Raw genomic sequence first — 24,331 nt, forward strand, 5'->3', positions numbered from 1 at the left:
CACCCCTAATATATATATATATATATATATACACACCTTTAATAATAATGGACACTAAGATTTTAGTTTTAAATTATTTAAGCACAGTGGTACCGTATAATTCAAATGCTCATATGATGTTAATTATAAACATATGATAATATTGCAAAAATATACATATATATAATTAATTAAGCTCAAGTGCAGTTATGGTTTGTTAGCACCTTCCCCAATTGAATCAATTTGCCATAAAAAGACTCCAAAAACACAAAAACAATGCATATTTTTTTTCTGTAGAAATGAAAGTGAATGCAAGCATGAAGATCAGAGAGTCCAAGAAAAAGTACCATTTCTAGGACAGTGAAGCAGCCAGATACTTCAGCCTTTGATAAAAACACAGCAGCATACAAGCTGTCATCCCCAATTTTGTTTCTTTAGAGCAGATTTGGCTTCTCACCTGACAGTCGATGAGCTGCTCCTCCATGTCCATGTCTTCATTTTGGGGCTGAAGGGCAGAGCTGAGAGTGGCGCGAGTGCTGAGCAGCCAATTGTCGAGCTCCTCGGCCTCGCTGTGGTATCGCTGCAGCGCCTGCTCCTGTCGCTGCTCCTCCAGTTGTTCACTTAGTTTCTCCTGTAGAGGTCAATGTGACGCATATCTTAAATTCTCAGGTGAGCTCACCAGAATTATAAAGATAAGGAGCAGACATAACATATACAAGCACATGATAAACTAGAAAAAGTATGAGGTCTTGGTAAATCACCTCCAGCAGCTGCCGTTTCCCCGAAGCCTTCATTCGAATGGTGGCCATCCTTTCTCCCAGTACAGTGAGAGTAGACTGCAGGGCCAGCTGTTCCCCAGCATCCCCATCACTCTCTGCCAGCTCCTCAGAGAAGCACATCTGTAGCTCACCAATCTCATCCTGCAGCATCAGGATCTCATCCATCAAAGCCTGAATAAACGGCAATAAGACGTGTGTGAGGATTAAAATGAGAATATACAAGAAAAAAAGGAGCCAATGGGAATTAATTAAGGATGAGAAAAAGAGGCTGAATAGAAGATGGTGTGCCAGCAGTGAAAGAGGGTGTGCAGAAACCTCTTGACAGTAGTGTTGCAAAAGCAAACTGTTTCTCTTAAAGCCGTGATGTTGGCATAGCAACGAAGAACAGTGCCATGCAGTCTGTCCAACCATTGCCTTGCCCCGTGCAATATTAAACCCCCGAGTCGTACTCTGTTTCCCAAGAGCTCGCTGGTCTATACCATCTTTGTGAGGATGTCTCCCATGAGCCTTACAGATTACACTTCATGTATTACACTACTACTTTTACACTCTTTATCTGCACTACATTATGTTCCTTTATCCCTTTAGAACACACATGAGCACATTTCCCCTAATACCACCCCCCCACTCAGCTCTCACCTGGTGTGCAGCCATCTGGCTCTCTGGAGTCTTGTTGGGCTCTAAGCCCTCATTCAGCGCCCCCTCGATGGACTCCATCTTGATGGAAATAGATTGGAGGGACTCCTGATAGTGTTGCTGCCGCTCCAGAGCCTCATATAAGCTCTTCTGTTTCTCACTGATCTGAAAATATGATGACAAAGTCAAGCTGTCAGACATGGCAGTGTCGGTCTGAGGTCACTAAAGCTTCAGGCCGGAATTTGGGACAACTCGCGCCTCGCTCAGTATGCTAGGAGACAAACTAATCCTGAGTTTGTTATTGTGTTTGTCTAACAGTAACACAAACAATAAAAATAGATAAATGTGTTGAATTAAAGTGAAGATGTGACATACCACATTCTTTAGCGTTTCCCAGGATCTCTGCAGGTCGTCCAAGTTAGCAGCACTGCTTTCCATAGATGGGTCGTACAGTTCCTGAAGAGGTACTCGGCTTAGTGTACCTCGACCCTGTGAAACGAGGAAAAAGTAAGTGTGGGCTTCATTAGTGTGTCAGAGTGATGTACGCTATTGATGGGAATAGTTCTTTGGGAAACCTTTGGGCTTACATTTACAGCATAAAGTCTATAAAAAGCCTAGTGGCACACTTGGCCTAAGAATATGAAAGTTTTACAAAAACTTACTTTTAAAATGTTTTTTTCCCAGACGTGCTTAAAAAGAGGCAGCTAAATGTTATAACTTGATACTACTTTACCTACTAAAATGCAATTCAACATTGCAAATAAAACTGGTTGACCTTGAGTCGGGTGTCTCTTGCTGATACAGCTGACGTTACTTTCTGTTCTTGCTGGGAGAACAGAATAAAATCCCTCCTTTCTCATGTTACTCTCTCACAACAAGAGAGAAGCATTTAGTTTATGTCATATATAAGTTCAACATTAACGCCTTTCTAGCAGAAACACAGGAGAATTTATGTGCGTTATACATAGCAAAAGATGAATTTCAAATAATTACATTTGTTGTATGAAATATGTCTCTTATGTGTTCTATGTATTCTCATAAATTGACTTTACATGTTAAACAGTCACCTACATTGTCCATTTTCAGAACTCATCTTAAAACACATTTATACCCTTTGGCTTTCGACCCAGTATGAAACACACTGATCATGGTTGTTTTTATTCTATTATATAACTGAAGTCAATATGTCATGAGTTAACAGTAATAGTAGTTCTCTTTAATTTTAAAATTAGGCTGCCCCCATAATCATATCCTGCCACACAGTGGGCATGGGTCAATCCTAAGGCAGATTAACTTAGATCTGCTGCTGCATTTCCCCCACAGCAACAGTTAGTTTAAATTCCCACATATTTCCCAGCTGTCTTTGAACTTGTTTTTTTCTTTCAATATTTAAGTGTAGAGGCACATAACAGGCCACTAAAACAGCATTTTAGATTTTACAGCTAAAATAAAAAATTTGACCTTTGCTGTTTCTCCCAGCACAACGAGTGTTTCTGTTTCACTTCTACATCATTCGCGGTCACAGACAGCACAAAAAGCTACTTGATGACACCTCAGTTGTGTGTACAAAAATGGGAATGGCAAACAAAACTTCCATCAGCAAAGTAAATATGCAAACAGGAGGCCAATTTAAAAAAAAAAAAAAGGAAAAGCGGGTAAAATAAGCGCAGCAATTCTCCAGCTCTCTCAAACATACTGTGTTAACAGTGATGATGGTGGGGTGGTCACTGTAGGGTGGTAAGTTGGTTTGTTATGGTGGTGATGGTGAAGAGAAGGGGATGTATTTACCTTACGTCAACATTTTGCCACATATTCAATATTTTTTAGCTTTTGCATTTTGCAGCATTTGAAGCTTTAAAGATTAAAGTGTTATCTTCTAACAATGATGGTGATGACTGAACGTTTAAAGGTGCAAAACACAAAGTGGCAATAGGGAAGTTGAGACCATCAGGTAATACTGGTCGGTTTGCAGTTTTCCAGGGTGGGATTTGCAATACCTGGTTAAGAGCAGCTTCAGCGTTAGCCCCCGGAGAGGGGGAGCGGCAGGCAGGGGGAGAGGAGACCTCGCTGTTGGTACCCTCCTCCCCTGACTCCTCTGTCACAGGGGAGAGGAGTGTGTGGCAGCGGCCGGCTGTCATCTGACCACACATACACGCCGCAAAGAAATGAAACGCACACATCAAAAGAAGCAGGTGAAAGAAAAAAGGAGGGGGAGCCAAAAAGAAAACAACCAGATCAAAGGGGAGAGGAGACAGAGAGGGAAAAATGAGGAGGGAGAAGAAGAAGAAAAAGCATAAAAATTAATGGGGAAGTGCAGGTTAGCCAGATTGAAGTGGCAACACATACTGCTTGATTAATTACATAGTGAGTAATCAAATAACACAGAAAGGAGACCCATTAGCTCACATTAATGACACTGATATGCCTCACTGAAATTCTTCTGCCGTAACACAACATTAAAGAGCGTTGCAGAGGTAAAAGTCTTTGCTGTGTGAGCAAATGGACAAACATTAGATTCCACTGGCAGTGAAGTAGTTGCTTGGATTCTTTACAGGATACATCAGGATAAAGGAATGGCCCTCACCAGGAAGCTGAGAAATCACACACACACAATGTACACAGACAGTGATTGCTCACATCACACATGAACCCATACATGCTGTAGAGTTAGTACATATACATATACAACAGGAAAAGGTTAAAGTAGTCCTACAGACAGTAAGAATAAGGTCTCTCAAAGAACAATCCAGCAGTATCAAAGCTCAGACTCGAACAAAGCATGGCTATAGCATGAGATAGCTAACAGAGACAGGGACTGGTGAATACAGCAGCAGCTGTCCTAGAAGTAGCACTGTTGTCAGTGTGCTTGCATGCTTCAGCAGAGAGGCAGAGCTGAAATGCGAGCCAAACCCTACTGGGCTGCTTTTTGGCAATGCGATGCAGACCTTAGTCTACTGACTCAGGACCTTCGGAGGACTGTTTCGCGGGCTTTATGATGCAATGCAAGGCAACTAAGAGCATTAGCACACCAGTATGTGTGGGAAACTGTTTGGTTTTACATTGTGAGGTTCGCTTGGTAAAACCACTGCTGTAACAATGACAACGTGCAATTTTAAAAATATCAGTAATCCATGCGTGACAGTTACCATACACGGAAAATGACAACGTTTAAACATACACACAAAAACACACACACACACACACACACACACACACGCACACACACACGCAGTAATATCCTGTTTCCTGGCCTGCTGAGACGAAACACACCACAAACAACAGTAGTACACCGGGAAGGCTCAGAAACCTGATTCAGAAACAGACTGAAAGGAAGTGGGGTGGTTACTAGTGCTAACTGTATGAAAAATAAATGATTAAGATGAGGGCGACAGACAGGCTCAGGCTAACATTAAGTGACAAACAAGGTACCAGTGACACACCAGAGGAACCTAAATTACATACAGAATTAATTTAAAAAAAAACAAACCCTATTCAAAACCTTTTACAGTACTACTTCTTTGCTGTAGTGGGACAAAAACTTCCCACACACAGCCGGATTTATAAAGAACTATTTTCACCTACAAGAAGAAGGAGTCAGCAACAGATGGCACTGCCCTCACAGGGCCCTGAGCTCAACATCAGTGACTCCAGGATTACATGAAGAAAGAGCCTAAATCCACAGAGCAGGTGTGGAAACATCTTCATAAGGGAAGAACCCACCTGGGTGCAAGTGTACCAGCAAGAAGTGGTGCTGTTTTAAAAGGCAAGGTTTTACACCCGCCCCAACGACCTTTGAACTTGAACTTTGAATTAAAACATAATTGGTGACTAAAAATATTCATGCCACTAGTTTAAAACACGTTGCGTAGCACTGTATCCTTATCCAGCTGTTACGTAGGCCTGAACAGCTGCACGTGAGGGAGGGCCTGCTGTTCAGCTACTTCTGTGTGGCTCATTATTATCTTGTAAATGAACTGCACAGTCATAACTGTTACCGTGACCTTAATAGTGGAGAAGAAAAGGTTTGCAGATCTAAAAAATCGAATCTTAAGTGATATTATCAGACATGCATTAATGTGGTATAAGTCAAGGGTAACTAACCTAACTGGAGTTTTGTTAAATGAAGCACATAGAAACCTTAAAGGCCCCACTGGGATCCTTGGAGTCACTTTGGCAGTCAGTGGTATGTGCAGAAAGGGAGAGATGCTACAACTTATGCACACATGCACACACATCCTTGTAATGTCTACAGGTCTATGACTGTATATCCCCCCCAAAAACCAGAGGTTTTCCCACTCACCATGACTACAGAGGGGTGTGCTGGAAGCTGCTTGGCGTCAGCTGTGGTGGTGTCTGTCACAGCGCTGGGAAGCTCCTCGTCACTCAGTTCATCCATGCCGTCTGAAAAGCCCTCCACCTCGCTGACCGTCAGCAGCATAGTGGCGTGTTTGGCCTTCACCGTCAGCATCTTGCACTTGGAGTGGAGCGAGGCGATCTGCTCCTGGTAGCCACGGATCTTCTGGGCTAACTCCTGTCAAAACATTCCAAGCAAACAGAAAACACCACCCCCAGGATCAGGAGAGTGTGGCTGAGTCCACACCACAAGATCAATAGTTCCTGTTTAAATAGGATCCTGTGAAAGTGGGTGGCTGAGTTGGATCAGCCTTGAATGTGGTGCCGGTCTGAGAGGAGTAAGCGGAGCAGACGCATTCTCTTTGGCTGTCTTTGGTGTAAGTGTAGAAAGAGAATAGCACCGCCTCACTCTCCTTTTTTCCTCTCTGTCTTTCTCACTCTCTCTCTCCTCTGTATCTCTGAGCCAATCGGAGCAGCACAGAGGCGGGTGACTCAGATCAGCACTGAAGCTAAGACAGGATGTTTGGTTGAAGCAGAGACCATAGCAGAAATACTTCAAAATCCCTCAGACACTCCCTCTGCTACACATACACAAATGGCAAGGAAAAACAGGAAGTGATCTCACCGCGCTGTACCCACCCCCTCCCTTGCCTGCTACTGTCGTTCTCAGCCAATCCCTTGGCAGATTACTTCTAACAAAAGGGAGCTGAAGGAGAGAGGGAGGGCGTCTGGAGGAAGAGTGACAGAAACGGTGTCAAATTACAACTACGCTAATGTGCCAGCAGGCCAGCCCATCTCTGCCTTCCTCCTCCACCCCTCTTTTCACCCTCTGTCCCACAGATGGTCATTGCACTGATAATCAGGTCATGTGACTAAAGGGGCCAGTGGAGTTGCAACTCTCTGCTGAGCTTAGAGATCTAACTTAGACATAAAAATGCTGGCATGCCAGGCCGCTCTGCTGCGACAAAGGTGATTACAGGGGTGAGAAAATATCTGCAAATATCTGCAACACCTGGGTTATTTTCCAGGCAGTCAAACATTGGAGTAAGATATAAATCTGCCTGAACCGTGCAACAGAAATTAAAACGTAATAAAAGAAAAAATGTTGCCTGTGGGGAGACACGATGTTTCTCTGCAGGTCTTTGCATCTGCACTCCCCCTTCACAATCTCCTTCTCGGCATGGGAGATCTAACATACTCAGCAAAGTGAAACTGCAGCAGAGGCTCAAATCGCTCAGGTGAAAACCATCTAACTCTGGCATCTGTCTATGCAGATTATATTTACATGCACCATCAGATAAAACTAGGAATGTGCGTGAGTTGGGCTTGTAAAAGCACCACACAACATTTTCTCTGGATTGCTGTTTGGGAAAATGCATGCTTTGATCATGTTAAAAGGGAGATTAAATCAGATGTTTTTAAACTGGGATTTAGGGGGAATGATGGAAAGGGGTATTAATTGACCATTTATTTTTAACCAGGGTCCCTTGATGGCTGACAGCAAGGAGGTTTTGGGTTTGAATGTGCAGACTGACTTGCATCTAACTCCCACAGTCCAAAAACATGCATGTTAGGATTGGTCTAAATTGACTGTAGGTGTTTATGTGAGCATTGTTGACTGCCTGGCCTGTCTGATTGGTTTAGCTGAGGGAATTGCCTGGGTGGAGCATACAGAAGGAAGCACATGTGCATGCTGTGAATTCCCTGGACTACACACCTGTGTGCCATTCTCAAACAGGTGTAATAAGACAGACAAGCATTTGTACTGAAGAGCTGGAAGATTAAAGAACAATTCATGTCCAACCTAACCACTTTGACATTTGTGTTCTCACACTAGATTTACTCAACAATTTCAGGGCTCTAAAGAAGCAGCTTTTGCTTATACTGAATGATGCAATGAAATGATAGAATTATAGTTTGAGTCATTTTAGTCAGGCTTACCTAAGGCTAATTTAAGATATATGATACATTCACTGGTGCCACAACTTCTGCTTTTTGCCTCTGTGCATTGAAACATAGGACAGGAAACATAATGACTCAAGTTCTCTGTTTCTTTCACTTAACTCTTTGATGTTAAAAATACTGACCTCAATAGAAATGTCTGAATGTCTGAGGCATCAACTAATTTTTTAAGAGTCACACTCAATTTGGTTTACGGCAGAAGACTAAAATGTTGTTCTAGGAGCAAATCTTGTAGGGAGGGCCAGTGAAACCACTGTACAGAAGTTTAACCACACAATCCCTGAGAAATATATAAATATTAAAAAGCCAAAATTTCTATTCTACTTTACATTTTCCAAAGCCATTCGGATGGGAATCTTTGCAGGGCCAATTCTGGCCTTATTTTTGACAACCTTGGATAAGACAATCATAAAGCTGCATTTTATTGATAATGTTGATGATTTGGGGGTTACATGTTTATCACCTACACACTGCTGTTCTAATAAACCGAACAGATAAATGACAGAAAGTAAGGAGACCCTCATACCTCGTGGTGGTGTATCTGAGCCTGAAGTTCCTGTATATTATTAGTGGAAACGGGCCGGTCCTGAATGATCCGATGAGCTTCTTCAATTAATCTCTGGAGGTTCTTCACTTCCTGTTCATACTGCTCATACTGCACCACGGCCTCCTGTCAGGGCGTTAAGGTAAAATGAGATGAATGAAACTGTATTTACAATATAGATCCCTGAAGGAAATTATATTTTCCCTTCCCAATCTTCGCAGGAAGTCAAGTTCTAAACTTTTACGTTGACTCTCATATCCATACGCAGTAACTGGTACTGAGCATGCTCATTATATTGTTGGTAAGCTCTTATTAGACAGAATAATCTGTATTTTTCATTTGCTGATATTGAAATAATGCAGGTGTGTGAGAGCTAAATTACCACGATTAGAATACTGCGATTACAAAGATAGATGTGAATGTAAATGGTAAATGGACTGGTTCTCATATAGCATTTTTCTACTCTATCTGTGCACTCAAATCACTTTATACAACTTGCCTCATTCACACATGCACTTTTTTCTATGTTTTTTCTAGTTATGTGCTTTCTATCTATCTAGCAACTTGGGGTTAGTATCTTTCTCATGGATATTTGGACTGGATCAGCCAGGGACTGAAGAACCAACCTTCTGATTAGTAGATGACCTAATCAGAAGGTCTGTGTATCAAAATGTTTTAGACAGCCTGTCACAAATTTGACCTTGAGCCAGAACAATGTGCCCACATGGGAGATGAACTGTTTCAGTTCTTGTTAAACATGATGTATTTGGTTCAAATGGATTGACTGATTTATTGGCTGAAAGTCACTTGCTTCGTCCTCAGGGCTAATCTTCACTACAGTTGGCCTCTGATGGGGGCTTAAAGAAAACACAGACATTCCTGAGAAGGCTTGTTGAAACACTACAGAGCCCAGGTTTCAGAGCATCCACTCTTCAAAGCAATAACTCTTCTCATCAGCTGAAATTTCAGTGCTACTTTTAAGCGATAAAATACTAACAAAAACAATGCAACTGAAAAAATATATAATTTTGATAGTAGGGTTCTTATCACAAAGGCTGATAATGTACTGTTTCTTGTCTCTGTCACTATGACTTTATATCTAACAGCTCATCAACAGCCTTCATAATACTCGGGCTGCCTTTTACCTGCAGGATATTGCACTGCTGGATTGTGGTGTGTTGCACTTGGCTGGCTTCTTGCTGCAGAGTCTGAGCTGTGCGGCAGATAGGCAGACTGGCCACTACCTCCTCTGGCAGCCGGAGGGCGCTCTGACACTGCTGAACAGCAGCTACTTGCTGCTTAAAGCCCTCCATTTCCACCAGCAGACGCTTATTGAAAAGCAAAGAGGTTGATAATAAGACGGGAGATAGAAATGCTAGATGTATATCAATGGACGCTAATTTAAATGACATCTGCAGACTGACTGGACACAAGCTGTTTGCCAGTATTATGTTTGTGTTTACCTGTCTCTGTGTCAACTGCTCTCTGAGACTGAGCTTGTTAAGTTCAGGGGAAGCAAGTGTGGCCTGTATCTGATCTACAGCAGCATGGAGGCTCTTGACCTCCGCTTCCAGACGCAACATGTCCTGAGGAGAGATACAGACATAACAAATCAAGGGAAAGTATATGTGGGCAAAGATACAAGATAGAATGTAGCTTCTGTACACAGCAGTAATCAAACCCACATGAAAACAGATTTTTAAAAGTATCAAAGCTCCTTTGTGGATATCTAATGCTGCAAAAATTTTTTTCCCTCAGTGCAGTTTGAAGGATGAAGATAGTGGTGCCTCTCGCTTTAAAATGTATTCATTTGCAAATTCTAACTGACCTTAATGTGCATCATTGGAAAGAAACTAAATTACAAGTCGCTACAAATTAAACTCGTGCTCTGCAATCTGGGCCCAGAAAAAAAATCTAACTCACAAGAGGAGTTGTAAACAGATTTCCAATGCACAGTGTTATTAGCAACAATCAGCAACAGACTGTCGTCTGGGAAGCAGCTGCATGGCAATCAGATTAGCGTAACAGATTACTGCTGCACACGCTAAATGAAACAGTGCCTTCCATTATGATGGAGTAATCTGTCGTGAATGACCATAAGGGGGCACTGTTGAGTTGTGGCTAAATTATAATTGACTCAATTTGAAAGGATGTGCACATGCTCTTATGCAACAGAGTGTGTGGAATTATAAAATGGGAATAGCCACAGTTTTTTTTGGCAGCAATGGAGATGATGTGATCACGGGAAGACTGAGGTAGGGGGGGTACTGCATAACTCCTGTAATGCTTTCTTAAAAGTGTCATGTACCTTAGCTGCATCCTGCAGACTCTGGAGGCGAGTCTTGGCAGTTTGCTGCAGCTCTTCTGTGCGTCTGCTGAGGTGTTTCACCCGCTGGCTCCACCCCTCTGTCTGCAACACATCCGCCAGCTGCACCTCCCTCTCCCCCATGGCCTCCAAGTCACCATGGAGACCTCGACACTCACGCAGTAAGGCCTGCCACCAAATGAACGCAAATTATAAGTCAAGGAGAGGAGTCTTCTCGGGTGTGCAGTTATACTAATTAAGGCCGGTCGACATAGTGTAGAGCATGACGTTTCACTGGAATTTTAAAAACTCGGTGCATCTAATTAGCTTCAACTTTGTGGGGTATCCACAGCTCCAGGATTAATATTTTGGAGGAAGAATAAACATGGATTTTAATAGAACCCATTCATCTTACACAACAGCAGCTTTAGGAAAACTTATAGCTATTCACAATCCCTGCTGGCAGCGCCATTAAAGCTCACCTGGTGTGCTCGAATTTGCTCCTGCAGCTGGGACGCAGAGCTCCAAATGATATTACCGGTGACCAGAGCCTCAGCTTTCTTTGTCCAGCTCAAAACGAATGCCTTCATGCCCTGATATTCCTCCACCTGTCTTTCTGCCTGCTCAACAGAAGACCACAAAGTCAGAGCAAATAATACAAAAACGACATTTAATATAATAATATTTAAGAGAATTATATGAAACAAATCATTTGGATGGCACACTGAACTGACTGTCCCCCCCACCTTCTTCAGTCTGTTGGCTCTATCCTCGACCTGCTGCGAGGTGTGGTGCTGCACCTCTGTCAGTTTGGCTACAGCATCACCCAGCTGCTTACACAGGAGAGGGTTCTGCTCCCCAAACTCCTGCACAGCCACTCCCAACTCTGCCAGAGAGCAACCGCAGGATTCACACTCCTCAGAAAGAGCCTGGAGAGGGGACGAGAGGGGGGGGAACGGAGGAGAAAGGAGGTGTAAGGAGGGCAGAGATTAAAGAAAGGGAGTTCATGAGCGAGGTAAAACTAGATTTAGAGTTTATTTTGAACACAGTCAGGATACATTTCAAGTAACACTCTCATCCTAAAAGCAGTAACTACTTAATTGTGACCCACAGCTTTAAAAGCGTATGAATGGCAAGTTGTGGTTTTATAGCTTTCCTGGCGAGGAGCAGTGATTAATTACTAAACCAGAGGCATGTGGGATGTGCTCAAACTGCTCCTTTAAATGAATTTTAACTCCAAAGTTTTTTTTCTACAAATGAGTGAGGGAAGAAACATGCTGGGGAGACAAGAAGAAGAAGTGGAGGCAAGGGGCTCAAACTCCCATCTGGAATACTCCTCTCAAAAGTGGGTCACTGTTGAAGCCAGAACTCAATTCACTCATTAACCTCAACATCTGCAAAATGAATAGCCGATTTAACAGGGGTTAATTGCTTGCTAATTAGTCAATCTGTCTGTTTGATTACTTTGGTGTCTTCTTTGGCCTCCTCCAGGTCGGCACCCTTGTCTTCCAATTTTAGAGCAATGGTCTTCAGCTTTGCCTCGATGTCCTGCAGTCGGGAGCTGAAGTCCTCTTTCACATCTCTGGTCTGCTGCACCTCCCTTTCCCTTGCCTGCACCTAAAGTGGATATCAGAAACACACACAATGTTTGTTTAACATCCATTTTTGGCTTTTTGTTAGTGGCAGAGAAGTTACAGATAGAATATGTGTGAAGAAAGAGTTGCAGACAACATCCAACACAGAACTTTTGTGATTGTGTAATAGAGCCTTAACAATTAGACCACATAATACCTTAGAAATACACAGTTAAAAAAACATAGGTCAAATACTAACATAAACCTCTTGACAAGACTAAATGAATGTTAAACAAATCAGTGTCATATTTCATTGATAATATTCATACATGCATCATTATTAGAGTCAAATAATACAATAAGTAAAATGAGCTTACCTGATCCTCAGCAGATCCCAGAGCCAGCGCCACCTCAGCTAGCTGCATGCTGAGTTCAGAGGGCAGGCCAGCTTGGAGGTCCTGGTACTTTGATTGCTGCAGCTCTGTCATCCGCTCCACACTCTGACGTCTGCTGATCACCTCACCGTGTGCTGTCTACAAGGCAAAGTGTATGACATGAATGTAACATACGAGAAGCTGCACTTGATGAAATATACATGGTTATAATCAAGCTGAATGATCAACAATTAATCAAAAATTTAACTCCCGTTATAGCTTGGTCTTGTTTAACTTAACTAACTCATTTAAGTGTATAAATCTTTGTCAGGGAGTTAAAATAACTTCATGGAGACAAAGCAGTGATCCACCAATAGCAACATTTCATTATTGGTGATTTCACTTTAGAAATTGTTTGGGTGTTTTTTTAAATTTGTAATTATTACATGAATGACTACAAATCCCTTTTAATCATTTTTCCATTAATCTATCTATTTTTCACCACTTATCTGGCTCTTGGTCACAAGGTAGCAGACTAAGCTCTTCCAGCTCCCCCGCAGGACACCAAGGCATCCTCAAGCCAGCCGAGAGGAATAACCTTTCTAACTTGTCATGGGTCTGCCTTGAGGCCTCCTTCTAGTAGGATATGCCCAGGAGGAATCCTAATCAGATGTCTGAACCACCTCAACAGGCTCCTTTCAATTGGGAGAGTAGTGACTCTACTGTGAGCCTCTTCCAAATGACCACTGTTCTTACTCTAAGGAAGAGCCCAGAGACCCTTCATTCATTTTTACCACTTCCATGTACCATCTCATTGTTTTGATGACTACTAACAGCTTGCTGCCACAGGTGAGGGTAGGAACATAGATAAACAAGTAAATCCATAGCTTTACTCTCACACTCACACATTCAAACATAATCACATCTGTTAATGATGTTAATACATTGTATTTGTGTCTAAACAAGCAAAAAAACACCACTGAAGTCAGACTATGTTTGCTTTATGTGTGAGACTAGTAAGTCCTTTACCTCTAGCTCTTGCAGCAGTGAATCCAGGTCTGCAGTGGGACTCAGCAATAAACCCCGGGTGTCCTGGATCCAGCCTTTGACTAAGCCTAGCTCTTTCTCAACCTCCTCTCTCTCCCTCAATTCCTGATGCACCTGAGTCCTGCTAGCCCGCACCTGCAACACAAGGCTGACAAGACAAGGAAGAAAAAGATCAAAATAAACAAACACATTTCGGTCTGAATGGGATATTTATTACATTTACTATAAACAAATTTAAGTGGTAAAAAGCAGAAACTCTTTTTAAAAATGAAGATAAACTGAAAAGTAGCCCAATTATCCTTGTACTAGGAGGCTGTAAAACAACTTAAATATCCACCTACCTAAGTTGAACAATTATAGCAATAATCATTATGAGTATAAAGTGGCTGTCAGCAGCCCCAGCAGCAGTCATCTCACCTGTCATACTGCGCCTGCATGCTCTGGATCTCCTGTGAGCACGGCGTCTCCTTGTGTCCATTCTCAGTGCTTTTCTCCATCACTTCCACCTTGTCATCCTCTCCCCTGAGACTGCAACTTTGTTGCCCCAGCAGAGCCAGTATGGACTGCTCCCTCTCCACTTCCAGACTGAAGGAGTCGTGGTACTCCAGGAGACTCTGAAGCGCCGCCCTGGTGGCTGCTTTCTCAACCGTGCTGTCTGGGACACGACCGTGGAGGTCCATGGACACCGATCGTACCTTCTCCATCTGAGGGACAGATGTTTATTTACAGAATTATTCTCCACATTCAGCTTCATGTAGAGCTTGTGGGTTTAATAAAGGGGCTGGGAGACATAATTACTAACATTTTTGTCTGTTTTCACTTGTGATTGCTGCCAGTCTACTTTATGTGCGACAAGACTTTGTGATAGTCAAAGGAATCAGTGGACAAAGAGGATGACATCATGCCCAGTTGAACAAAGGGGCCACAGAAAAACAGTGGACAGCAGGAATGTGCCACATATGAGGAAGTGACAGTTACTTACAATATGACTTCATTTCCTTTTTTAGGAAGAGTGTCTTGTGGGTATTTATGGGAAACAGAGAGCGTTCAAACACAAATTAGGTCAAAAGGCGGGAAAACACTCCATGACACAGTGTTTTGGCAGAAGGAAACAACTGGCCTAAAGCCTGGAGTTACATCACTGCACACCAACTGGTGTTCAGCGGTTACTGTGTTTGACCCAAATTTGCAGACGCATTTTTGCAGAAGTAAAGTTAGTAAGTAAAGTCATATTTTATTTACAAAGCACCTTTATAAATAAAACAAAACACTAAAACATCAAAACAAAAAGTGAAAAAGTGGGTGGACCACAGCATTCTTAAAATAAACAGGGACTTAACTGGACGCCAGTGAAGGGTTGATTATAGAGACCACACAGGGACAGACTGAAGACTTGTGACGTACTCTGTCTGACTTTTGCTTCAGCCATAGCTAATGCTTGTCTTACCTGAACCTTTATCCAAACCTAAAATGTCCCATATTCTCTGCAAGTTTCCGGACCGTCAGAGTGGGACTCTGGTGATTCAACATAAAAGCCACACAATAACAGAAATAACCTAACTGATCAAGCTGAGGCAGATCAGCCTCTTCTGTGTTCGGCAAAGTATGAGTGTTTTTATCAATGGAGTCTGGTGCCTTTGACAGCAGAATAAAACAAGTCTTCTCTTAGCAAAGGCCGTCACATATCACGTAAAGCAAAGAAGTAATAAAATAAACACAGCCTACTCTGAAAATAATATTTTTTATATGATCCAGTTAGTTTCCTTGCTACTCCTGTCTGCTTCACCAACCTGGCAAAGTACAAACTATCATCCACTAAAGCTAATAAATCGACCGTGCACAAGGTTCTGATACAGCCACACTTAAAAAGAGTCTGAGTTGCGTGCTTAACTAGGACTTTCACATTCACCTAAAAGAAACCGAGCAGTCAGAGAGTAGGATGTGTTGCATTTATTAGCTATATGTCTATAATCATTGATCATCCAGTTTTCAGTGGTTTATAAAACTAGAAGGCGGTCTAGTTGTGGAGAGTGCTAGAAAAATTACGGTGACAAGGAAATTTATACTTTTTACATCTTCAAGCTAATAAAAGCACATTTTCATGATTTGGGACCTTAAAGTAAACCTTTTCCCTAAAGGTTTACTTCAGCGATTTACAGTGTGGGGACCTGCTCTTTATTCCCCAGAAAGCAGGCCAATACGTGAGGACCACCACACCAATAACATGCACAAAAACCCACGGGTAAACTGTCTCTTACTTTCTCATTGAAGTTCCTCCACTCTCTAGCAGTGTCCTCCAGTGCCCTCTCCTGGGCTCGGGCCACACTGCGGAGACGGGTCCACCGTTGCCATAGCGACGACACAACGTGACTGGTGATAGCTTTGCTGGATTCAGAGATTAATTGCTCCAGCTCTGCTGCTCTTTCTTTCAAAGCATTCAGAGGCATTTCCAGCAGGTCAACATGCGCCACCAGCGACTAGAACCAAAAGGTTATAAGAGATACGACACAAAGCTGTTTAATAAATATGTTCTCCTCAAACATATCATGCAAAACTAAAAGATACAACCCCTGGGAAAGGCTAGATCATTTCTGTAATTTCTAATACAGAATCTCTTTTTCTCTGACACAGTGACCCACCTGGTATCTTTGACACTTGTCTTCTGCTTGGTGGGCGCTTACAGCTTTAGCTGTAGTGAACATGGCCATCCTGCCCTCTGAATCATTCATTTGCTCAACCACGGTCTCTTTCTCACATTGGAAGGAGCTCCACAGAGCTGCACATCTAAGAAACATTCAGATTGAACATCAATGATGGGTGACATAATAAAGAAACTATGCACAACGTCATTTTAGGTATATGGAATAAATATAAACTGTATATGTATACTTGATATAGCACACACCTCTCCAACACTTCTCTGTAAGTATCCACTTGCTGTTTGACTTCGGTGCTTCTTAGCTGCATTGTGTTTACTTTTTCTCTGAGCCCACTCATCACTCCTGCCTCCAGAAAATCCACCAGCAAGGGATCCAAAGTCCCGAACTCCTGTAAACCAGCTTTGAAGTTTTTTTCCTTAGCTAAAATTTCTTCCAGATCCTGTGCACAGTCTGCTTGGTTTTCGAGCTCCACCCCTGTGGTGACCCTCTGAAGCAAAGCCGCAGCGGAGTCTAGCCATTTCTGCATGGACTGCAGAGATAAGTGGTGCCTCTGGACCAAGGAAAGTGCTTGATCCACAGCCAGCTAGAATATGCAAAAGGTGATTTAATTAACTTCTTTTTCTGGCCTCCCACAAGATTTTATCTATGTAAATGAGTTGATAGAGAAGGGCACTGTTTAAACATTAAACCACATTTTTGCTGTTAATGTGTAAAAATGTCCTGTTTTTAAACTTACCAGTAGTCTTGTTTTTATAGAAGAAGATGCTAAGGATATATTTGAAATGTTTTAACCTCCCCAAGTTGATTAATATTAACAGTGAGGGAGGACATGACACTGAAAGTAACATTTAGAATTTTAAACCATGAATGATGGCTCAGGAATACTGTGGACAATGACTGAGGCAGTCATTTTCAAATGTATATCAATTACATTTAGTGCAACGTCACAATACTATCAGAAAATAGCTATAAGGTGAATTAAAGCAATCAACAAACATAATTACATACTTGTTTTGCACAAATTCCTTGTTGGACTTCATCTCCCAGCCTTCCCAGCTCCTGCAGTTTCTCTTCTACATGGGAAGGAACGGTTGCTTTCCTGCTTTGGTACTTTTGCTTTTCTCGTGCACCCAAGACATCAACGACCCTCAGTCTACTTTTCACTTCTTCCTCCTTGATTTTCAGTTTCCGCACTTCCTCGTGTATCCTCTCAATTTTGACCTCTGAAAAGGTCAAAGGATCCTTCGTTTTGTCTTTAACCATCCTCAACCACTCGAACACTTTCTCAACAGCTCTTGTGAAGTCTTCATTTTTTGCGACTGTCGTTTCGCTTTCTTCAACGAAACGCTTAGCGTCACATTGTAAAGACTGCAGTGACTGGAGCTGCAGTCTAGTTTCCTGAAAGGCAGCAGCATCAGTCGTAAGACAAAGGTTTTCCATCTGTTGGTTGCATTCTTCAGCCTGAGAGTTCACTCCATCCAGATTTTCCAGCAGTAAATAAAGACTTGAGATTTTATCTATGGCACTTACTTCTTTGTCTGATTTCAATTTCACCAGCTCCTCTTTAGCAGACTGTAACTCTGAGTCTAACTTGGAAAAAACTACTTTGTGTTTAGATAGTATTTCCAAGCAATCATGTAAGTGTTTGATCTTCTGATCAATTCTCCTTTTCAGTGTGTTGTGGAGACTCACAAGCTGCTGTGTCTCCTCAGCTCTGTAGTGCTGACCTTTACTGAGGAAACCCTCATTTTTCCCGTGCAGTTCTCTAACAGCAGAGCTAATATGGACTAAACTTTCATTTATATTTCTGTATTCATTAACTAAACTAACAACTTCCTCCTCTTCAATACTGATAGTCTGCTTCTCCAGATTGTCAAACTGCTCCTGAAGCTCCTCCAGTGCATTACGAGTAATATCAAAGAAAGTGCAGAACTCTTTCCGTTCTAGGATAATCTGTTGGACCCTGTCTTTCTTCTCTTTGGCTAGAGCTAGGATGGCATTGTACTGCTGTGGCAGGGCATTGAGCCGCTCATCCAGGTAGCAATGGTCGATCTCATTCAGAGTAGGGAGGATCTCCTGACCTATTCTTTGGACAATAAGAAGGAGGTTCTCATACTCGGAAGCTTGTTCTAGGACATTTTGATAATTGGAAAGCTGTGACTGCAAATCCGAACTATCATCAGCAGTGCTTAAATTGATTTCCGGAAATGTTATGTCATCTGCTTGTCTCAGCCACTGACAAGTCTTGTCTAGGTCAACCTGGAAGTACTTCCTGGAGGTCAAGGCTTTCTCTAAGGCTGCAAGATGCTGGGTAGTCCTCTGGAGAGCAGTTTCAAAAGCAGACTGTAGCTCCTCAAGTCTTGCCAGCGTTTCTGCTCTCTCTTTGTCAGTGGCATCTCTCTCCAGATCGCGGCCTTGTACCCAGAGAGATGCCAGCTCCCTCTGATAAGCTCGTAAGCTGCTCTGAACACCTCGACATCCAGCAACCTGCTTTGCCAGGTCCTCAGGAAGAAGTGCTATGTGGTCATCTATCAAGGCCTTCCTCTCCTGTTGCTGTATCCAAGACAATGCTCTCCCCAGGCCTTGAAGGAACTGTGTCCTCTCTGTGAAGGCCTGAGAGGAAGACAGAAACATCACAATTTATTTACAAATGGACTTTGGAAGGATAAGCAGAATTTATTTCTTGGACTACCTGGTTTTTCTTTGGGTTTTTTTTTCTTTCACCAGACTAATAGCTCAGGATATAATTAGCCCCTTTAATTAAGGCATAATTAAAATGTTATTTTCAATCTAAATCATAAGTCCAGCTGTTACCTTACTAAGGTACTTCCTCCTTTGGGCAACCCGAGCCCCGAGAGCCTCCACTTCAGTCTGGGCTTGTTCAACGAGCTCCTGCAGGCGTCTCTTTTCACTCAGTCCCAGCCTGGAAGCCACAGCTTGAGCTTCCTTCACTGCCTGACCGAGCAGCTGCTGACGGGCCTCCAGCTCTACACATACGCTCAGGTGGTCAAACAGGAAACTCTGGGCCAGATCGGGGGGTGGGCTGGTTTTCAGGGCAGAGGTGAGGGCAGGCCGCTGCTCCTCCACCCACTCTCTGGCATCTCTCAGCTGATTTTCCACTCGAGCAAGATCCTCTAGCATCTGCGCAGAGTCCTGGATCTTCTGCTGAATCAGCGATTCCAGCTGTGCCCAGCGCTGCTCCAGATGACCCACCTGATGAAATACAATATTTACAGAAAATGTGTCAATATTACTTCGACCGTGTGATCATATTAGCATATTGCTGGACACATACAGTTATAGAAAAAAATAATGTCCTCACCTGTTGTTTGACCAGCTCCTTGTCTAGCAGGCTAAGTCGAGGCAGGATAGCTTGTCTCTGGTCCCTCAAGTCTTCCAGAGTTTCTCTTTGCTCCTCTAAGTCACTGGCGAGCTTCCTGAGTGCTTCTAGATGCTCACTTGTACTCTCTGTGTCAGCCCTAGTAACATATGTACATGAGTTAAGGGACATCAGGGATATAGTAATAAAAATGTAAACTTTTGTCTTTATTGAGGTAGAAAGACTAATAAAACTATGTTGTGTATTCATATATATAGCTATTTCTGTATATACATAAGTGGATGCCATGCAGAGAATGACATTACAGCCTTGATAAAAACAAAAAAGTCTGATACCTAGCAAGGTAGTCCCATTCCCTGGATACTTGATGGAAAAGTTCCTCTACAGCAACAACACTCTCCTGGTACTCTCCACTTCGCTGCATGTCCTCCCCCCGCAGGGCTTCCAGCTCTTCAGCCCGCTGGCCCAGGTCCATCCAGCTTTTCTTCAGTCTCCTTATCTCCTCCAGGGCAGGAGAGACCTGTCCGTCCATCAACCTGCCGATGGCTTCATGCAGACGTGTTACCTCAGATTGTTTCTCCTTAATCTGCTGCAGGAACTCCTGGAAGAAAGATAAGAGTTGGTTTCTGGGATTATTCTGAGCAGCAACTCAAATTGTATGATTTTAGCTAAAAGAAAACTCTTTGAAAAATGTAAATGTAAAAAAGTGTAAAAAAAAAAAATGTAAAAAAAGTAAAATAGTAAAATCTAACCTGGGCCTTGTCCAGCTGGTTCTGTGCAATCTTAGGCTCCAGCTCTGCAGGTCTCCTGGTGAGGTTCTGAAGCTGCTGCTCTGTCTCTATTAGCTGGGTCTCCAGATCTGCCTTCTGCTCCTCGATGTCTCTCCAGCTGTCGGCTACCTCTTCACAAAGCAGCATACGCTCCTCAATCTAGACACAACAATAAAGTGCAGTCATTTCACGATGGGTATATGAGCTATAAACATGCATGCTGAAACGTGTACTCTTTTGCTTAAAAGCTTCTTAAAGTGTACTGACCTGCAGTTTGACCTGTTGGATAGCTGCTGCGGTCTCCCTCACCCTCGGCTCACACAGGTCACACGTGGCGCACACAAGCTGGAGGTAAGTGCCAGCCTGCTCCTGCAGAGCCCGCTCCTGCTTCACCTGTTTGTATATAGCTGTCTATTAATTTTATTGATTTTACTGGTTGGGCATATTATATCCTCACTACATCCTCTCTCACTACAAAATTAGCATCGATATATTTTATGTATACTTACTAGGGATGGGTATCGAAAACCGGTTCTTGTGGAGAACCGGTTCCCACTGTTTCAATTCCTTGGAATTGTTTGCCATTTTTGCAAACGATTCCCTTATCGATTCCAGTCGCCCCGAATGACGTCACCACATTGCGGAGCGTCATTTACCTGGCAGGAAACACGGCGCCGAAGCGGCTCAAACGCTCAAAAGTTTGATTATACTTTACGAGAACGGATGACAACAGGGCAACTTGCAATACTTGCAAAGTAGATAATGAATGTCATGTTTTTAATTCCGCTCCGGACTCGTGAATCTCAACCCAGCAGCAGCAGTAACGTTTGCACGTCCTCTCCCGTTAATGCGGCAGGTAAATAATCAACTAACAGTGCATATTATGTTAGCGCGATCTGCCTTATTACAAAACCTGCCATTACTGTGCATTTAGGTGACCATGATGAGAGAGACAGACAGAGTCTGGCTCAGATGCTGGCAGTTCTCGCTGCAGTCTACCGGTAGCGTCTCCTTTCAGGTCAGGATAGTCACTGCTCGGTGACATTCGTCTAAGTTTGTGGTCAAAGGCTTGCACATCAGATGCCCCCGATTTTCGGTAAGTGAATGTGTTTAATTGTAGGCAGAGACATTACTGGATATTCTTGTGTAATTGTTACAGAATAATTTATATTATACTTTGTTATTGGGGGCAACCGTGGCTCAGGGGGTTGGGAAGCGTATCTGTAACCGGAAGGTCGCCGGTTCGATCCCCGGGCTCTCTGTCCTGGTCGTTGTGTCCTTGGGCAAGACACTTTACCCTACCGCCTACTGGTGTTGGCCAGAGGGGCCGATGGCGCGATATGGCAGCCTCGCTTCTGTCAGTCTGCCCCAGGGCAGCTGTGGCTACAACCGTAGCTTGCCTCCACCAGTGTGTGAATGTGAGAGTGAATGAATAGTGGCATTGTGAAGCGCTTTGGGTGCCTTGAAAAGCGCTATATCAATCCATTATTATTATTGCTACAGAAGAATATTTATTTTATTATTTTACATTTACATTTTTTTTTCCTGGGGACCCTGTGACACCCCATTGAAGAGCCACAGGCTGTGGATCTCTTAAGATCTCACGGTTGGGTTTGTAAGGCCATGTTACTCCTAAATTTCTATCTTGTTCAAAGAGAAGATATAAAACAAAGTTCTAAGCTAATCGACCTTAGTGTTCTCCTTTTTAAAAAATAAGAATCGATAAGAGAATCGATAAAGAATCGAATCGTTAAACAGAATCGAAGATGGAATCGGAATCGTGAAAATCTTATCAATACCATCCCTAATACTTACTTTATGTATGTATGGTTACTAACCTGCTGTAAAGCCTCCTCGAGGCTGAAAGAAGGATGTGTAGGAGGCTCTGGCTCTTCTGACACAGAGTTCAACCACGTCTGGCACTGCTGCAGTGTGTCCTGCAGACTCACATGTCTCTGTAACTCATGATCCAGACTCTGATACACCTGTAATACAGAAGAAGCTAAATATAAGTGCTCTTATTGACGCACCTCTGCATGGCAAACCATTTAAATGTTTTCTGTTTTACCAACAGTAGCAGAATAAACACATGCAAGAACACGGAGTGAAAACAACGAACTGTTGGTAGATGACACAGTGCTACAATGCTTTGAAGTCAAAACCTATGGCCAAACACAATGACAGATTGAAACCCAAATGATTAGGCAGTTTTTCATTGTTATATTTAACAGGTGTTGAATGTGGAGGCGTCCATGCCTTCCAGGGGAGAGCGGAACAGCAAGGACTGATTGACAGTGTTAATATGAGAACCCGAAAGAGAGGAATAACGGGGGGCAACTACTGGCAAAATGCCCAATGTATTTGGCAAAGGCTAGAAGGCTGGCATGGTGGCAAGTGGCAGGCAGGATATTAGAGCTGTGCTGCGCTGGGACACAGTTGGCAGCCATCGTAACACTTGAGGCGCAGTTGTAGAGAAGCCAGCAGTGTAGTGGTAAAGTGTGGCTGGATCACACAATGCCAGATTGGATGTGTGAGTGGTGGTGGAGGTAGTGTCTTGGGAGGTGAGCTATGATGACAGAACAGACGATGCCAAAATGACAGAGTGGGGCTGGATTATGGGGGCTCGCCAGAGTCGCTGAATGGTGGTGTGTGATCATTTTTGGCTCAAGCATGAAAAAGTGGAGCTGACAGGGGATACACGGAGATTAATATGGCGAGATTGAGTTAGTGATTTTGGCCGGTGGGGTCTGTCCGCATACGGCTGCTGTTGAGCTCCACTTTGGCAGCCCTAATTGGTTGTGCCCTCTACGCTGGCAGTAAAGGGCTGTCTTAAGAGATGGGTTTAAGTGTCAGAATGATTTAGGATTAAGTTGCTGTCTAATCTGTTGGAATATTAACGGAACTGATATCTAAACCATGCGTTTCTGTGCATGCACGTCTCGTCCAAAGGACATCCAAGAATTACTTCATGAATGTGTATTAACCATTTCACTGCTCCATAGACAGACAGACTATCTGTCTTTCTCAGCTTCCCACAACTCCCTCCCTTCTCCTCCACGTTCCCTCCCTCCCTCCCTCCCTCCATCTCTCCATCTCCTCCTCCTCCTCACTCACTCTCTGCGCTGTGCTGCAGATGGCAGAGTAGCTGTCTCTGGTGCCTTGCTGGTGTGCCTGGACCTGCTGTCTCAGCCTGCTCTGCACACGGTCACTGCAGCCTTCCATCAGGTGGTCTCCTCGCTCTTTCAGGCCTGCCAAGCGATCCTCAAACCCTGCAATTTCCTCCATGATGGCCTGTGGAGGATAAAGTAACCACGTAGGATTTTATGAGAGAATCTCCAGTGGAGATATAATAGCAGATGAGCTTGTACATTTGTGATTTGAGCAGAGTGACCACAAAGAGCTATTAAACTGTCTGGATTAAATGATGACTAAATCCAGCATCTGTTAAACATTTAGACTGAACCTACTACTAAAAGAAAACATTTCATTATTAATATATTACTTATGGTTTCATGTCCAAAGCAAAAGTCTGATATTTTTCCAAATTAATTGTCGTAAAATTCACTATTATTGCCAAACTCAAACACCATGCCAATCACTTATGCCCAGCAAAATGAGGTCTGAGCAGTATATCGATGGGAGACACTGGGATAGCCGGACGTTCCCCAGAAGGGACTAGTCCCATCCAGGGAACCCCAAGGATCCCCAGAAGGGACCAGATGTGTAGGGGGGAAAGCAACAGTGGTCCCAGTGGTAATTGGAGCACTAGGTGCAGTGATTTCCAAGCTAGGCAAGCGGCTTGAGCAGATCCCAGGAACAACGTCTGAGATCTCTGTCCAGAAGAGCGCAGACCTAGGAACCTCAAGCTCCCAGGCCTCTGGCAGAGGACCCAAGCTTCAAGGATAAAGACTGCCCGCTGGGGTAAGAAGGGAATTATATATATATGTATATGTATGTGCCCATGTGTAAAAGAGGCATAAGTAAAATTTATTGAGAAGACAGTAACCC

General features: G+C 43.2%; 1 protein-coding gene across 1 annotated transcript in view; it reads right to left on the reverse strand.

Annotated features, from left to right (window-relative positions):
• Positions 1–24,331, reverse strand: part of syne1a (spectrin repeat containing, nuclear envelope 1a) — a 124,397-nt gene that overhangs the window by 29,875 nt on the left and 70,191 nt on the right. The window contains exons 76-102 of the mRNA XM_013911189.1: positions 23,438–23,614; positions 22,162–22,308; positions 20,591–20,716; positions 20,306–20,482; positions 19,889–20,154; positions 19,536–19,692; positions 19,028–19,426; positions 17,222–18,826; positions 16,459–16,796; positions 16,193–16,337; positions 15,812–16,030; positions 13,971–14,257; positions 13,536–13,701; positions 12,510–12,665; positions 12,023–12,175; positions 11,305–11,487; positions 11,041–11,178; positions 10,562–10,747; positions 9,717–9,839; positions 9,399–9,581; positions 8,236–8,379; positions 5,695–5,925; positions 3,392–3,532; positions 1,770–1,883; positions 1,398–1,559; positions 741–929; positions 437–610 (exon numbers count right to left, since the gene is read on the reverse strand). Coding sequence (XP_013766643.1) covers positions 437–610; positions 741–929; positions 1,398–1,559; positions 1,770–1,883; positions 3,392–3,532; positions 5,695–5,925; positions 8,236–8,379; positions 9,399–9,581; positions 9,717–9,839; positions 10,562–10,747; positions 11,041–11,178; positions 11,305–11,487; positions 12,023–12,175; positions 12,510–12,665; positions 13,536–13,701; positions 13,971–14,257; positions 15,812–16,030; positions 16,193–16,337; positions 16,459–16,796; positions 17,222–18,826; positions 19,028–19,426; positions 19,536–19,692; positions 19,889–20,154; positions 20,306–20,482; positions 20,591–20,716; positions 22,162–22,308; positions 23,438–23,614 — 6,486 coding nt within the window. The remainder of the gene's footprint in view (positions 1–436; positions 611–740; positions 930–1,397; positions 1,560–1,769; positions 1,884–3,391; positions 3,533–5,694; positions 5,926–8,235; positions 8,380–9,398; positions 9,582–9,716; positions 9,840–10,561; positions 10,748–11,040; positions 11,179–11,304; positions 11,488–12,022; positions 12,176–12,509; positions 12,666–13,535; positions 13,702–13,970; positions 14,258–15,811; positions 16,031–16,192; positions 16,338–16,458; positions 16,797–17,221; positions 18,827–19,027; positions 19,427–19,535; positions 19,693–19,888; positions 20,155–20,305; positions 20,483–20,590; positions 20,717–22,161; positions 22,309–23,437; positions 23,615–24,331) is intronic.

Source organism: Pundamilia nyererei, unplaced genomic scaffold (genome assembly GCF_000239375.1).
Source record: "Pundamilia nyererei isolate P.nyererei 1_Seehausen unplaced genomic scaffold, PunNye1.0 scaffold00058, whole genome shotgun sequence".
NCBI classification, from domain to species: domain Eukaryota; kingdom Metazoa; phylum Chordata; class Actinopteri; order Cichliformes; family Cichlidae; genus Pundamilia; species Pundamilia nyererei.